This window comes from Pezoporus occidentalis, unplaced genomic scaffold (assembly GCF_034315485.1).
Source record: "Pezoporus occidentalis ecotype Australia unplaced genomic scaffold, CSIRO_AGI_Poc_V1 ctg4, whole genome shotgun sequence".
Lineage (NCBI taxonomy): Eukaryota > Metazoa > Chordata > Aves > Psittaciformes > Psittacidae > Pezoporus > Pezoporus occidentalis.
In genome coordinates, this window is record NW_026915724.1 from 13,757,143 (window position 1) to 13,774,291 (window position 17,149).

The 17,149-nt window shown below is 37.6% G+C and overlaps 1 protein-coding gene across 3 annotated transcripts in view; it reads left to right on the top strand.

Moving 5' to 3' along the window:
• LOC134171340 (ras-related protein Rab-10-like) overlaps positions 1 to 16,770 on the top strand; it is a 31,578-nt gene extending 14,808 nt beyond the window's left edge. The window contains exons 4-6 of one of the 3 annotated variants that reach the window (XM_062633494.1): positions 1,591 to 1,680; positions 7,024 to 7,125; positions 16,346 to 16,770. In XM_062633494.1, the coding sequence (XP_062489478.1) occupies positions 1,591 to 1,680; positions 7,024 to 7,125; positions 16,346 to 16,420 (267 nt within the window). In that variant the 3' untranslated portion in view covers positions 16,421 to 16,770. The remainder of the gene's footprint in view (positions 1 to 1,590; positions 1,681 to 7,023; positions 7,126 to 16,345) is intronic. The other 2 variants (XM_062633495.1, XM_062633496.1) reach the window with 2 other exon arrangements.
• The last annotated feature ends 379 nt before the right edge of the window (positions 16,771 to 17,149 follow it).

Here is a 17,149-nt window from a genome sequence, read left to right on the forward strand (position 1 = left end):
GTTACAGGATGAATTTCATGGGTTTGTACACACAGTGTGCAAGTATTTTCCTTTGACCTTTTACTTTAAAGGAAAGTCAAATGTCACTTGTAAAACCTTCAGATACATTTAGTTTTCTTCCAGATAAAAAGTTGATTATGTGATGAGATGAAATTGTCTATTTACCCTATATTAGGGTCTGATGTATATCATTTTATGTAGAAGAGCCATTGACCTTAATGAGTAAAGCTTCAGTACATTCTGAAACAGCCAGCATTTTTGTCAATTAATCCAGGTTAGATTGATTCATTATTTTAGGCCTGTATTTCATACTCTTATGTTAACCTTCCTTCAGTTTAATACTACATTATCTTGAACATCACCTGTGGGTTTGAAGTGTGATTAGCTGACTTTAAAATGAGAATGGATTAAAACAAATGAGATGGTGTTTCTTAATAATAAATTGTGCCTACTGCTGTATTCTTCAAATGAAGGAACTTAGTTATAAAAGTTCAGATAGACTAAAAATAATGATTCTGTCATCCTTTAATGAATAGAGATCTTTCTGTGCATTTCTGTGAAGGGAGGGACATGTATGAGCTCTAAGGAGGGGGATTGTGCCTGATTTTGTCTTATGTTAGCAAAGTTATAAAAATTAAAACTCTTTTCTTATGTTAAGCAAAGTTACACAAATTAAAACTTTGACAGAGATCAGAGATTTCATCAACATCCTTGTAGCAGATCTGCTGGCTGAGACCAGGCTTTCTGAGTCATCAGAGAAGCTGTTTGAGCATGTACTTTCAGAGTATAAGCCATGCGATCAGACCACATTAGCTTTAATTGTCTCTAGATTGAGACCCTCAGCTTTCTCCATTTAAGCACCAAAGGTAGTTTTAAATATGATTTTCACAACAAAAATTTTTCAAATTCCACATGCTGTTGTAGAACTTTTCCCTTTCCTTGCCATTATTCTAGTCATGTATCCTTACAATGGCTTATCTTAAAATAACACTGATGTAAAGCACCCAATGCATTTCACAGTCATCATGGATGTAACTGGAGTGGAACAAAGGATGGAGACAAGGTCAAAAAGCTAGATTTTTCTTCCTTTTGAAATCAATGAGGTTTTTACATTTACTTCATTAAAAATCTATTGCCTTCTTCTGAGTGCCTTGGAATAATCAAACTTTTATGTTGAGTTTGAACACTTTGAATGTAATTTTACTGCCTGTGTGCAAATGTGAAGCACAGAGAGGTGCTCTTTCAAGTGCAGCAAATTCCTTCCTTTCTACTTGTGAGTGCTGAATGTAGACCTGACTCAAGCACTAATCCATGAGCCCATTACTTTAGGGGAGGTCAATGTCTGTGAATTCAGGGCATTTCCAGTCACTTTGAAGCCTCAAGATGGAGCGTTTGTCAGCTATCTTGCTGTTTTCCTTCAAATCCCATTAACTAATGGAAAATATTGCCACATATGAAAAGGTCAGAACAGAATTTAGCCTTTACTTTCAAGGAGATAAAGTGTTGAAGGGTAGTCTGAGCTGAAGGGGAAGGGCTTTTGTTATTTTCTTTTTTCTTACTTGACACTTATTAATGCTGGTTCTCTTTTAGAAAGCAGGTGATGAAGTGGACGTAATACTGTTGGGCAACAAGTGCGATAAGGAGTCAGAACGTGTAGTTCCAAAACAGAAAGGAGAAAAGGTATCACTGGTACTTTCTTTGGGTTCTCCTGAGTATCTCAGTATGTGACTGTGACCTGTTACACTGAAAAATGCAAAAAGCTCCTGAATTCTAAATATTCCATTAGGAATTGCTCCAGAAGAACAGTTGCAGAGTTTTTGAGTATTGGGTTTGGTTTTTTTTTTGTTAACGTATGAACAGAAATGCATTACGTAACTCTTAGCTGATCTCTTTAGAACACTGGTTTTTATTTTAAAGGCTAAAATGTACTTGAAAAGTTATAGGTGTTACAATAGAAATATCACATTTTGAATTGAAACTATTTTAGAGTCTGCATACTAAATGCAGAATACTAAATGCAATGATAATACAATCTGCATAATTTTTCTGGTACCACCCATCAATAATTTTTTTTTGCTATAGCCTGACCGTAAGGAACTATTCTACCAGCCTGTGCACCGTGATCTGCATGGTCTATGAAGAAACTTAAATATTACTGGATATTTAAGTACATTTAGGGGACATTCAGCTCCTATAGATCTGTGTATGGTGTCATAGAGCTGAGACTATAATGTAGTTTATACCTGCTGACCATGTGCAGGGGAAGAACTGGTGTTAATTAAAGGTGATGGCAAATTACTCTCACTGAGAACCAGTGAGGAAATCCAGGAGACATGCTATGGCAAGAGAGCATGTCCTATATACCAGTGACTTTTGCAACTGCAAACTGTATGCATCTGTTGTCTGGAACTTGGAATGAACCCTTCTATTATGCTTTCAGGCATGGTGAGTCAGGCAGGACATCTGTGTGTAAAGAAAAGAACACTGATAATTTCTTGCCAATTATATAATCCCAGATTAGGGAACTTTAAAAAATACCATCACCTTTTCAACAGCATTACAGATAGAAACTTCTGCAAATTCACTGTTTGTATGCAAGATCTTTCACTGGTAATGTACTGTATCTGTGTGCAAGGAATAAGGTTGCTGGAAAATACATGTATTCTCACTCAATGCACTGTCAGAAATCTAAAATCACTGGATGCATGTGCACAAGAGGGCAGTAGCAGGGTTTTGCATGTGGTATTAACCATGACATTTTCTGACATCTTAGTATTTAACCATGCAATCAAAAAATCTCTTAATGTAGTATTTTTTCCAGAAACAAATCATTACCTCCTCACCAATTCTTTTAACGTTCAGATTCTTGCAGAGAAGACCCCCTAGATTCCCTGGGAACCTTATCCTCTGTATTGGCATTTGTTTAACAATCTGTCATAAGTGAGTGGACATCATATACCACTTTATAGACTAATTTAATGCTGAGAATATTTTTTTGGTTGATTTGTTTTGTAATTATATAATTTTGATCACTCAAATTGATATGTTTAACACTATGAAGCATTTTCTTGTATTAATAGCTTTTTATTCACTGTGACAAAAGTTCGCACTCAACCTGCCCCCCCCCCAAGAATAACATAATCTTTTTTCTCTGAAAAATAAACAAAAATGTTGAAGGATATATGACTTGGTAGAATGTGACCAGTTTTCTCTTACCAAATCTTTCTAACAGAAAGAGGCAAGTAAAATATTTTTCCTCTTTTCTTCTTTTTTTGTTTGCTTTCGCTGTCTTTATGTGCCTGACTTCAAAGCTGATTCTCCAGGTACAATAAAAATGAAAAAAAAAAAACAACAACCCAACATTCTGCAGAGTTCTGGGAATATTTCAGATACATCTCTTTGATTCAAGACTTAAGAAATCATAGCAACACTTTGCTAGGCAGCGGTATATTTTGAGTTAAAGGAAATTAACAACTGGAATTAAATTTCACCTTGAAAGAGATACTGGCATTACATACTTTGTTATTGTAAGATATGAGCTTATTTCACTCAAGATACCCAAACTGTTCTCAAGGATAGTACAAAATAACATTTCCCAGTGGCGTAATTCTCATAGGTTTGTAAATGTATTTAGATATTTTATTTATGGATTTATTCAAGATGCTACTGAAGGCAAAAAAAAAGTAATTCCTTGAATGTGCCTTTCCATTTTTTTTTATAAGAGGGAGTAGTAAAGCTTTGTTCCTACTTCCAGCTGCTTTAACACTGGGCTGATGGTTTTTTTTTTCAATTTAGCTAAATTTTTAGAGGACTTGCTTGCCACAGTACTTGCCAGTATGCAAGGTGAATTGCAATAATACATACACTAATCTTCTTTGACCAGTAGTGTGCACATACAGAGAAAGCAGGGATACATTGATGAGTGCAGTAGGCAATATAGTAACATGATACAGAGAAGGTTAAAGTACTCAAGGTTTTTATTTGATTTGATATTTGTTTTGCATTGGTCTTCAGATTGAGCTTGCTCCCAGACCTCTGTGTATACTGGCATGGTTTGGGGAGGAGCAAGTCAGCCAGCAGTGGAAAAGGACTGGATTAGAAACTGCTTAGGAAAGTTGGATGCATCCATGGACATGATGAAGTTCACCCAATTGTGCTGAAAGAGCTGGTCAATGTCATTTGGGCCACTGTCAGACAACTCTGAAAAAGCATGGTGGTTGGGAAGGATCCCTGTTGACTAGAAAGGTGCCAGCAGGACACATACCTTTAAAAAAAGGCAAGGAAGAGGTTTCAGGGAACTGTAGTCAGTCAGCCTTGCTTCAGTAAGTGGAAGGATTTTGGAGTTTGTTGTCTTTAGATCCAAGGATGTAAAGGACGTGAAGACAATATGGAATGGTCAACAGAGGGTAAATTAGAATCATAGAATGGTTAGGATTGAAAAGTACCTTAAGATCATCTAGTTCCAACCCCCCTGCTGTGGGCAGGGACACCTTCCATTAGACCAGGTTGCTCAAAGCCCCATCCAGCCTGGCCTTGAACACTTGCAGGGATGGAGCACTCACAACTTCCTTGGACAGCCTGTTCCAGTGCCCCTCCACTCTCTCCTGTTTAAGTTTGAACCCATTACCTTTTGCTCTGTCATTACAGTCCCTAAATATGGCTTCAACATGCTGTTTGCCTGCTGTGATGCAAAGACATAATTGCGTGGACAAGGCAATAGTGGTGGTTGTGATGTATCTTGAATTTAGTCGGGTTTTTGTCATCCTCGCCCATGGCATCCTCACTTGGAAGTTAGAAGCTGTGGGCTGAAAAAGTGGACTGAAAATTGGCTGGACATCCAGAGGTGAAGGGTAGTGATCAAAGGCAGTGTGTCTGGTTGGTAGGTAGTCATGAGCAGAATACATCAGGGGTGTGTAGTGCGGCTGACATCGTTCAACATCTTCATCAGTGATCTGGCTGATGATACAAGGAGATTTGCACATGACATGAGGTTAAGGGGTATGACATACGAATGGGAGAACACCAATTCTGTGGGACCTTGGTAAACATGAGAACCGGGCCAACAGAAACATGAAATTCAATAAGAAAGACAAAGATTTACACCTGGGATGGAGTAATCCCAGGCATGAATCACTGCCCTACTGCAAAGGATTTGTGGGTTAAGGTGGAGACCAATCTTGAATATAAGTTGAAAGTGTTCTCTCATTGCTTAAAAGTATGCTGGGCTACATTAGAAGGGTAATGGATGTTAGATCTGGGAAGATTATTACCCCTCTAGTGCTGGCAAGGCCATATGGAATATTTTGTCCAGCTTTGGCTCTCCTATTTCAAGAAGGGTGTTATTTTTCCAAATTATTTCTGATTCTGTGATTAAAATGGTTTGTGTTGATCAAAATTTGTACATAGGTAGCCTCTAGGAATCTGTTACATGTCACAAGAAAGACAAAAGCTATATGTAGTAGTAGATTCTGTGTACTTTGTAAGCTGCAAACCAGTCTTCTCCAGTTTATTAACTCAGTATTTTTTATTGTCTGTATTTTTCATTATGAACCATTATGCATCATTTTGCATTTACACTTGCCAATAGTCAAATGATACTAACTTTTTGTAACAAGTTGCTGCAGTACTGAAAACTGTATTAGCAGCCAGCTCAAGTTTCAGAATCCCTTATGAAACTGTCTTAACAAACAGTCCAGAATCATAGGGTGTTTGGGTTGGAAGACCTTAAAGATCATCTGGTTCAAACCGCCCTACTGTAGACAGGAGCACCTCACACTAGACCAGGTTGCTCAAAGCCCTGTCCAACCTGGCCTTGAACACTTACAGGAATGGGGCTTCTCTGGGCATCTCCAGTGCCTCATCTTTATTTTGAAAATTACATTTTCTCATAGCGTTTTGGAAAAGAAGCCATTTTGCTTACTATTTTTTCTACTAATATAATCGTTATTCTATTTTGACTAAAATTCTTGTACCTTCATGCCTCATTTTGGAATTTTTGTAAAGCATTGATTTCTTACTTCTAGAGTTCATTGAAAGCAAACATAACTGCCAACATTAGACTTTTTATCTTAATGGAGAGCCTGCCAAATAAATCATTAAACAGTGAGTAATTATAGGATTTTTTTATACATTATAAGCAGTATTTTCTTTGCCTGGGATCATCTTCTCCAGATGTATACCAACAAGAGATCCATTGCAAAGGGAATAAATAGACTCTCCCACTATGTTTTTTCTGGCAGATAGTATGCCCACCTTGCCCCCCTCCCTTGGCCAGTGATGCAACTTTTTTTTCTCCATGTATTTAACTGTATAAATTAGAAAAGGTTTAGGACCTTAAAAAGCTATGAATTTTGTTGTGGGTTTTGCAGTTTTCTTTGTTTGATTTGGTTTTTTCCCTCATGCCAACATATCTCTAAGCTATCTGTAAGGGAAATACACTGGAAATGAGAGAACGAGTAAATTAAATAAAATGAAGCCATGTAAAGTCTGTGCTGACCTTTTCTTCCAAGTATTTTTTCTCTTCCCCTATTTTTGCATTTGTATCTGGTTTTGCTTGCTATTATCTCTGTGATTCTCTCCCTCTGGTAAAAAGGAGCATCTCTTTTTCATATTTCATCACACATCTTTTTCTACAGTTTTTGTCACATTTTTATATATACTTTTCTGCACATACTCCGTCAGTTTCGTCCAAATAATTGTCTAGGAGACAGTTCATTTTCCAAAGAAATCAAAACATTGAGAACAGATCCACTAGAGTTTATTCTTCTTACTTACAGGTAAAAGATATGTTTAAAAAGCTGGTTTGAAAGTTGAGAAATTTAAGAAGAGTGTTTTAAGACTTACCCAAAATTTATAAACTGAGGATGAATATAGAGTACTTTACTGAGCTGACATATACTTAATCAGTGTTTATATAGCGTCTTAGAAGCTGTCAGAACTCCTCTATATCTCTTGCTATTAGTATTAGGAAGTGTTTTGTTTTCCTAAAGACTGTTCATCCCATTGCCTACATTTGTTTTTCAGCTTGCTTGGGAACATGGAATACCCTTTTTTGAAACCAGTGCTAAAGATAATGTGAACATTGAGGAAGCATTCTCAGTCTTAACTAAGTACATACTGGAAAAGGTAGGCTTCTATTCTGAGTAGAAAGAAAATGGAAGATTTTTCTTGACAGGCTAGCAAAGCACAGCCAGTGCTGGTTTTGCATTATGGAGTTAATCTTTTGGGGGGATTTGCTAGGTATAGACATGCAAAGGAGAAATGTTCAGGAGAAGAATTACGGGAGAGTAACAGACTAGGGAAATAGGTGAAATAAAGTTCAGAGGAAAGGTGAAATTTCATGAAAGTTGCATTTGTGGCTTTCTTTTCCACACTTTTCTTCAAGGGAGAGGTTAACAGCTGTAGAGTAGTTCCACTTCTGTGCCAGGAAGATTCCTTTTTCCTCTAGGTTTCTGCAGAATATTCACACTGTAAAGATGATGCATGCTGATGGAATGAGCAGAACTTGCATGCTCAGCAATCAAATGTTTTATGTGAAGTTCATAGCTGTTTGTTTGGATGATTTACGCTAGTGCTTTTGAAATTATTGGGACCTGAAAATTTGAGTTAATTAGTGGTAGAATCAATATTGTAGCTGTCAGAATCAGCATGCCTAACTACCTTGAGTGTGTTGTCTTAAAGGTCCTTACTCCTCAGAGTTGCAATACTTTTGTAGGTCTGAATTATTGTTCATTAGCACTGGAAATGTTTTGCATTGCAATTTATTTTTAGACAGTAAAATATTATTTTAGACATTAATGGATGTTCTTCATGCAATGCATTATCATTGCCATTCATCACCAATATTAGTTATACGAAACTAACCTTCCATTCCAAATACTCTTGAAATCATAATAAAGATAAATGAGCAAAATTACTGACAAAGTCACAAGTTGCAGTGTTTTGATTAGCCATAGGGGATGGTCAGAATAATACCTTGGGGTTGGACTGCTTCTAAATCAAGGTCCTGTCATATTATTCAATAACATAAACTGTAGTTGTTTATTTTGGGGGAGGAAAAACGTTAACAAAAAAGGCCTCTGATTTCTTTAGCATGAAAATGAAGCTCAGCAGCTCAACAGTCAAATATCATTTAGACCAGGAGGATAATGGCAGGTCCCTTGAATAGCTGGCAAAAAGTCTCAAATAAGTTAACTCTGATTTTCTTGTAAATGAAAAAGACATTGTCTACTGTAAACAGAGAATATATTTGTTAGTATGAAACACGAATACTACAAAACAATGGCTATTATCATAACTGCTGCAAAGACAAATATGGGTGAAATGAGCATTCCTGCACAGTGTGTTTGGTAAGATCTGAGAGAATTCTCTGCAGCATGCAGAAATCATGTTTGGATATTTCTCACAGTAAGATTCCCTGCACTTATTTTACTTTAAGTGGAAATTTAGTATTCCTACTCATCTTCATGAAAATTCATGAGGTTTGTATTGTGGACATGCAAACGAATTCAGACCACGTTGAAAATGTTATACCACTGCTTGGCTTTAATTAGAACTGCTTGAGAATACAGGTGTATACTCTGCTTGCATGTATGTGCCTGACCCATTTTATGGAAAATATGTCAATGAGAATTTTTAAATTTGTAAGTAGTAACATTTCACCTCATCCAGAAATGTTTGTAATCCCCGATGGGGCATCACATACCATTACTTTGGCATATAATTTGCCATTTTCAGTGAAATGCATTTGGTGATTTAAACAAAAACTCCGGTAGCCCAGTTGGTTTTTCCACTGGCCTGATAGAGAAGGACTTCACAGTAAAAAAAATTAACCTACCACGCAGTTTCATCATGTTTTTCAGGTTCGACAAAATAATTTGCTTGTTCACAAAACTGTGAAATCTGAATGTAGTACTTGAATTTTAACCTCCTTTAACTGATGGCATTTTGGAGAAGGGAAAATGCAGGAGGAAGTGTAACTAGTAGCTGTGAAAATTGACATGAGAGATGCCAGTCTGAGATCACTTCAGTCATGCAACCATTCTGTAGTGGTAAAATGTGTACTGCTGATTGTAAAAAGGAGATACAGCTTTGCACAGCATTTTGGCCCAAGACACCTATGTCTGAGGCAGCAGGATATCGGTCCTCCCTTAATTCTGCAATAGGACCACCTGTCCCAGACTGATGAGATACTTCAGTGGAAGTACCACACAGGAAACTCACTTTAAGGAACTCCATATAGAAGTCTTATGGCCATGCTATTGGGAAGTATGTGGAGGTCATTCAGAATTAAGATAGACAGGCAGGGCAGGCTGGCAGGCAGTATAGCATTTTCAGATGCATTGCAGTAGGCTGTATGAAGCTGAGAAAATCTAGGATTTTGTTATATACTCTCTTATTCACCATCTATTATGGACATTTCTTCATTGACTAAATCTACGGAAAACCCTCCTGTAGATGGGAAGCATCAATTTCTGGAGTTACAGGGCTCATACAGAAATAAAGAGCTTCTTGACTCTCATGATATGTAGAACAAGTAGTGGTTCAATGGAGGATTGGGAAAAAACACATTAAAATGGGTCAGACATTAAAAAAAGAAGAAAAAGGTCAAGCTTCTATTGTCATTATTGTGTGCTGCATTTTCCTATCTTCTTTTGTGGTGGGCTTAAGGAAGAGAGAAGACTTTGTACACCAGTGATTCAGGTAACTAAAGCGCTGCTTGACCTTTCAGATGTTTATAATCTCAGCCATTATATGCGGGGTCTCAATCCTACCACTCTAATTTACATGGGTAGTCTCATTAAAACAATCAGATGTTATTTGACAGCTTTACATTGGTAACAGCTAAGGAGTCATGACATAATTTTTAGAATTTCAAACCAATCAGTTCATAATAAGTGATTTGATTGTGTTCGAAATGCTGCACTGGAAATGAATGTTAATGACACTGCTTACTCCAGAGGCTTGCTTAGACATGTTGACAAATAACAACAGTATTTTATTTATTCACAATTCTAATGAGTCTCAGATATGCCTAAACCTGTTCATTAATAGACTGTAGCGGCTCCTTAACAATGCTTCTGGCTGCCAGTGAGCTATTTGTTCTTGTGAGTCAGTCCTCAAAAAACTGACCAAAATCCCCCAAAATACCACCCAGAATGCAGTTAGTATTTGCACTTTGTGTTGTCTGGTTCCATGGCTGATGAGTAGTACTCTTCTCAGCTAGCTTTTTAAAAAACTATGACAAGCCTTTGTATTTTTGTCTTTGTGGGTGTGGTGGTTGGTATTTTTCTAAACTAGGAGCAGAAGGAGGGAAACTGTGATCAAAAAGGGGGAAAAACAGAACTTTTTGTCCTTTTCTGAAGACTGCTATGAAACAAACCAAAACTTACGTTCTGCCTACCTCCGAAGAGTGACTATTATTTTACTACACTATTATATAAACATGGATCTGCTGAGCGAGAACAGTCGAAATCCATTTAAGACCTTGCCCTGTGCTTTTGAGAGTAACATTTAATGTTTAACAGATGGATGTCATTTGAGATGAACATTCAGAAGTAGCAGGCCTCAGTTCTGTTCTCCCTTCATCTCACTGCCTTCCTTTCCTATGGCAACAAGATTTTTGAGATTACACTATGTACCCCATTCATTTGCTCCTAAAGCACCTTTGGAACTTGCTAGCTGATTTTAAACAGATTTGACGGGTCAAACTAAAAGATAATTAAGCTCCCAAGGAGTTCCTTGAAAAGAAGGTGCTGAGTGCAGGGGAAGCAGGGTAGTCTGCCGAAGGAAATTCACCAGCATTAGCTCATACGGTATTACAGAGGAAGACTGAAAATTGCTTCAACCAGCCATTCCAGCTGGAGTTTGCATGACAGATATCAAATTTAATTCACTGCAAGACCAGACCGAAATCCATAGGAAATCAGATTTCATTATTGCCAAGGTTCATGGAATTATTAGTTTGTCCAAAAGATTCCTGTGTCTCCAGCAGTGCACATTTAGTGTTTATTATCCTCAGTTATGCATGGAGCCCCATGCTTTATTTGCCCTTTATTTATCTTACACTGACCACAGTATATTAATTTCTTCATGAGGTTTTTCATAAAGCTCATCATGCTGTATTTTAGATTTTTAGCTTCATCTTCTTAGTAACATTAGGTAGGATGTTCAGCATTGCACACATGGGAACCAAGGTGCAGAGATTAAAGCAAAGCGAATGAAGTACTGGTGCAACATAGGGCATAATTTAACTACACTATCTCATTTAATTAAAAAAAAAATGGTCTGTTTTGGACATTGAACGAGCCAGATATTCTTCTGGAAACAGTATTATATAATTAGGTAGTGTAGATCAAAACTTAATCACAATGTATGAGTATAGGGGTTGCATCTCCGCATGTAAATATAGCCAACCGAAATTTACATGACTGGTCAAGTTATCTAGAATCATCTCTATCCAATGGAAAGAGATCCATGTTTTTAGGATAAAATTTTGTTTTGGAGGTGCCTTTCTCTCACTATATCACCAGTCTCTAAAATTGATTATAGAGGACTCCATTTCTCAGCCTGTATGGTTTCATATGATTAAAGTTAAATAAACTCCAGGAGACCAAAGAATGTTACACACTTGACTTACTTCTGGCATTTGTTGCTTTCTGCAAGATCTTGACTTTGAAGCTGAGATTTCTCTTTTAAATAGGGGTTTTGAGGTGCAACTATATTAATCCTTACATAGATGAACCTTAGAGTAACAGCAAAACTGTCTTCTCAAGTTTGTGAAATAACTAGTTGCAGTACAACATTGTTACAGTCTATACGGTAGTAACAGAAGAGGGAGATAGATACCCACACTTTGCCATTGGGTTAGATGGTTTAGGCATTTTGGAATAGTAGGCGTTGGGAGCTAGGACTTCATCCCCATTTCTTGAGGAAGGTGGTCTGCAGCAGTTAGATCCTGCTGTGCCTGACCCCGATTCCTCTCCTGCTCCTGTCTCTGTAACCCTAAAGATTACTTTACCTACTAATACATCCATACCTCTTGTTTGATACTGCTTGTGCTCTGTCCTACCTATTCCTGTTGCGAGAGGAGAGTCCTGGATTTTGAACAAGTACTTTGAATTACAGAATACAGGGAAAATACACATCAAGAAAATGGCAGGACTCAGTATCAGCTCTCTCTACTGGCAGTTCAGGCACAATAGTTATGTGAACTTAGAATCATAGAATCATAGAATAATTAGGGTTGGAAAGGACCTTAAGATCATCTAGTTCCAACCCCCCTGCCGTGGGAGGGACACCTTACACTAAACCATATCACCCAAGGCCTCGTCCAACCTGGCCTTGAACACTGCCAGAGATGGAGCATTCGCAACCTCACTGGGCAACCTATTCCAGTGCCTCACCACCCTAACAGGAAATAATTTCCTCCTTATATCCAATCTAAACTTCCCCTGTTGAAGTTTTAACCCGTTACCCCTTGTCCTATCACTACAGTCTCTAATGAAGAGTCCCTCCCCAGCATCCGTACAGGCCTCCTTCAGATACTTGGTTGCATGAAGTTCTGTGCCATGCTTAGCCAGTCTTTGCCAATTATCACTGTTAAATAGCAAGAAAATTATTGTGGTGGTGATGTATGATCATTTTGTCACTAGAGAGAATAATAATCCTCAGAATTTAAAGATGCTATAAATAATAATAACTTTAGTTACAGTCCCTTCTGTTTCTCTAAAGCTTAATTTTCCAGCAAGCACTCCAGATCTGACTTTGATTGGAGACATAGAAATGGACAGAGTAAAATCTTGTCATTCTTGCAAACCCCACCTCCAAATTAACAAAACCAGTATAGAAATACCAATAACTGGTGCTAGTATAGGTGAATGCACCTTGGTATGGCACTGCAAATCTGAGCAGATTTTAGCAAGGAATAGGCAGCTGATCTTAATGAAGATTTCTAAACTTACCTCATTAGAAGCCTATTAAAGAGTTTTCCTTATTTTCTATGACATTTCCCTTTCCATACCAGCTTAGCTTTCTTTCCCTGATTAAAGGAAAAAAATTGCCAAAAACATTTGGGATCTCAGCCATCTCATGATAATTCCTGTGTCTAGAAGTTAGGTATCTATTGGACAACAGTGGTACAAACTCTGCTTAGAGCTAGGGAGGGGGAACAGCAGGAAGCCTAAAACTGGCTTGAACCAGATGCCTGCCTGTTAGGTGAGAAGTCTCTGCTGTGCTATTGAACAGGAAAAACTAGTATTTGATAGCAGGAAGTTTCAATGACTGACTAAAATCACTGCAGGGTAGAACGGTATCTGTGTCTGTGTTGGTATTTTCAAAACCCACTTTGCCCAAGATGTCAAAGTGGAAACTCAAGCTTCTTGGTACCACTTTGGTTCTTCTCACCTTTTCAGTTTTCTTCTGTTTTTGACTAGCTTGTTGAGGAGTGAGTTACAACAGGCTGAGCTGAAATGTGAGCTGGAAGGGTTAGTGTTCATGGAACCTTGAAGAAGGAATGCTGCCTGCCTTGTTCTCACAGGTGGGAGAGATTTGCATACCTCCCTGCTGTAATTTCAGGAGAGGAGGGTGCCCCACCTCTCCCAATGCTTGGCTGAAGTTGAGCATTATGTGGAATTGCTTGATCTTTGTTTCAGTGCTTCATGCAAGGACTCATGGGACTCAACCCATCTATATGGGTTATGAATGCACACTTTTTAAATGTGTGTATAGCACGTTTGCTTAAATGAAGCCAAGCCCTTATTTGCTTGATGAAGATCATGTATGGAGTAGTCTTATCAAACAGAAGTGATTCTTAAAGTCCTCAACTTTTAAATAGTTTTAAAACAAACTGTTACTTCTTAATTTGTGGAACAGTGGTTCTTGTCTTTCTGTCCTGGCTAATTCATTGATTAACTGCTATCAGATAATGATTTTGCAGAGTATATGAGCCATCTCATTGGCAAATATATTTCACCATTCTTAATCAGTTACAGCACTGAGGATCCTTGCTAACAATACATGAACAGCTTACCACCCATAAGTACTATGAAGTAATCAACTTTTTGCAAACGTGCATCTTCAGTGTTTAAGGAACATGCAAGTTTCTCCCCTTTAACTGAAACATGAAATTAGGTATAACCTGCTACATGTTCAAATTGCCTGTTTCCTCTAAAGTTAAGTAAGCGAAGCCTGAATCCTGAAATTGTTCAAACAGGGATTTTTCTAGAACTGTTTACTACTTAAACTGGATTTTTTTCTTCTGAAGAAAAAGCATTTGTGAAACAAAACCTACTTAGTTTATGTCCACAATATTCAATGCTTAGTGTTATTTCCTGGTCTCAACAGAGTGATTATAAATTTCTTATCATACCACTGTTTTCCCAAGCTTCACCCCTTCCCCAGAATCTTGTATCTGAACCAGAGTGGTGTCTTGTTTCTTGAGATGACAGGGTTATGCTTGTGTCCTTTTCAGTCTGCCTTGTTCCCTCTTTTAGCAAGTTCTTCATACTTTATTGAAGACTATGGAATGCTGTCTCCACCTAGCACAAATCAGAATGGCTAATGCCTGTACTCAGGCACCTCACACAACTGTGTAAAAAAAATAAAGCAGAAGTTATGAAGCTGTGTGTTGGAATTTGTGTGAACTCAGAAGGGTAATAAAAATGTTATGTCTGTTGGTATTTGTCACTCCAACAAAAAAAGCATGTTCACATGCTATATTTCTTCATACATGATGTATATGTGACTAACAACATAATTCCTAAAATCACTAAGCCACAGTCTTCCAGTGCCCTAGAGTCAGAATAATAAGTGTTAATAATTTTACTGGTGACAGCTTCAGTGTCCATCATGAGGATTACACACTGCAATACCTTTCCTACTCTTTGCTCCTGCCTCTATCTAGCCCTTCCCACTCCTTCCCAGGTATTTAATTTTCTCCCCCAAGCAGGGCACAGTGTGGCAGCCTCCATGGGTCCCTGCAGCCCCAGAGAGGAACAGGCTCAGCCACTCTCTTCATGGGGATGGCCCTAACACAGGGTAGACAGCACGCTGGAAGAGCTAAAGCTACGGCTACAGAAGGATAAAGGCAACAAATTTCATGATGCTTTTCCAGAATTTTAGGTAGCATTAAATATTCTCAGCCAAAGGCATGAGGCTTATTGTAAGATGGAGAAACCTTTTGTATCCCCCTTGTTCTGATTCAGATGAGTAATTTTAGGTGAGCTGTTCTGAATATAGTCAATGTTCAGCTACCCTGTGGCATTCTAGGTCTAAGTTTTCAATTCTGAATCATGATTAGAATTGTACTACATGATGCCGTTTTTTTCCCCCACTCTTCCTTTTTCCCCTGTGCCTTGAAATTCATGCATCCCAGCTTAGATAGCTGTCCTCTCTGGAAGCTTCTCTTTATTGTCAGAAATGGTTGTTTATGGCTGTTGGGTTTGGGTTGAGAGAGGAATGTGGTGAATCCAGTGGTTGCACTTACTTCTCTGTTTACCATTAAATACTTGGTAAACCTGCCAAGATGCAGGGAGAAGAATGGCAAAGTAGAGAAGTTAGGACTCTTTGTTTTTTCCTAGGCATGTGACAATATTCCCTATGCCTCTGTGCCCAAGTTCAGGGTTCAGTGTTCATAGTACTAGAGTACAAGATTGCAACACGTACTGTATTGCACAACTGGCTTTGATTGTTCTGTGTTTGATTGTGTCCTTCTGGTCCGCACAAATTATCCGGTTGAGTTTAGTGCTGAAAGCAAATGTCCTGCCTGTGCTGATTTTTTTTTTATTTTCTTTTTAATCTGCTTTTGCAATCAGTACATCAATTTTTTACAAGGGTGGGGTGCTATTTTGAGAGTTTATCTTGGTAAAGTCTGAGTTGCTTCCATTTGGGGGTATTCCTTGTTATTAAATAGAAGCAAGGAAACAGAATGTTAGTGAATTTCACACAGCAAGTTAACATCCTTTAAAGCAATTAATAGCCTGTGCCTTTTTTAATGGGTACTGATTTTCTGTATTTTGCTATTCTTTTCAACTGGATATTTACACCTCATGCTCAAAAACGTCAAAGATTAGGGTACTTAACTGCAAATTAGTGAAAATTGGTGTAGTCAACAGAAGAACCTGTCCATCTAGAACCATTCAGGTGAGTAAAGATTTACAGGATCAGTTCATGTTATCTGCAGTGTCTCCTCAAAAGACAGTTTCTATCATCTGTCACCTTCAGGGTTAGGAGAGATGTTTGACCCAGTGACTTCCCTGAAATCTTTTATGTTTTAATATATGTGAAATTTAAAGCTTTTTAACTGTGTTCTAGTTATCTTAATTGTTTGCTTTTGTTTGTCTTACAGAATTCCTGTTTATTGTATGACTTAAATGTCGTGGATCTAAATGAAAGTAAGAAGAGAACCTGCTGTGCATTCTGAAATTTCTCATCAGAAAGTATTAACTATTGCAAAGGAACACACAGGTGTTTAAAAGTGAGCCTCTGATTCCAAAACACATTATTTAGGTGTCCTTTGTATTAAACATTGTTGCCAAATGTTTTGACATGTTTATATTATATTTTCATATTTTTAATGTAAAGTTAAAACAATTATCTGACTTTGGAATTAGCAGATGCATCACAGGATGACTGCATTTGCATGTAAATGTTTTCAGAAATAAACTCTTTAAGTGTACTAATTTTGTCTTACTAAAAAAATACCTTGACTTTTTTTTTTTTCCCCCTGTTATTTATACAAGACTTTTCATGTAATAAAAATTTACATCATCACATGGGGAACCTTTTGATGCATGACATCACTTATGTTGTCCCCCAGATAACACCTCTTTTAAGCAGTGGATATTTAATACAGTCACCTGGGAATTTTTGGCTTTGTTTCTTTTATATCCATTTCAGAAACAAATGTGTCACTTGAATACCCTTGAATAGGGAGGTTACAAAGGTAAGGGAAAGAATAAGCCATATACAAGATCAGTATGTTACTAACCTTCCTTAGAAAGCAGAAATCACAGAACAGGATGCATCCAGTAATAATTATCTTGCTAATATAAACTTTTATTATCCTATAGATAGTAATAATTCATGCAGGTGTAAGCAACATACCTGTGTATTCAAAAATTCCTTGTCATAAATGATCACAATATTAAAA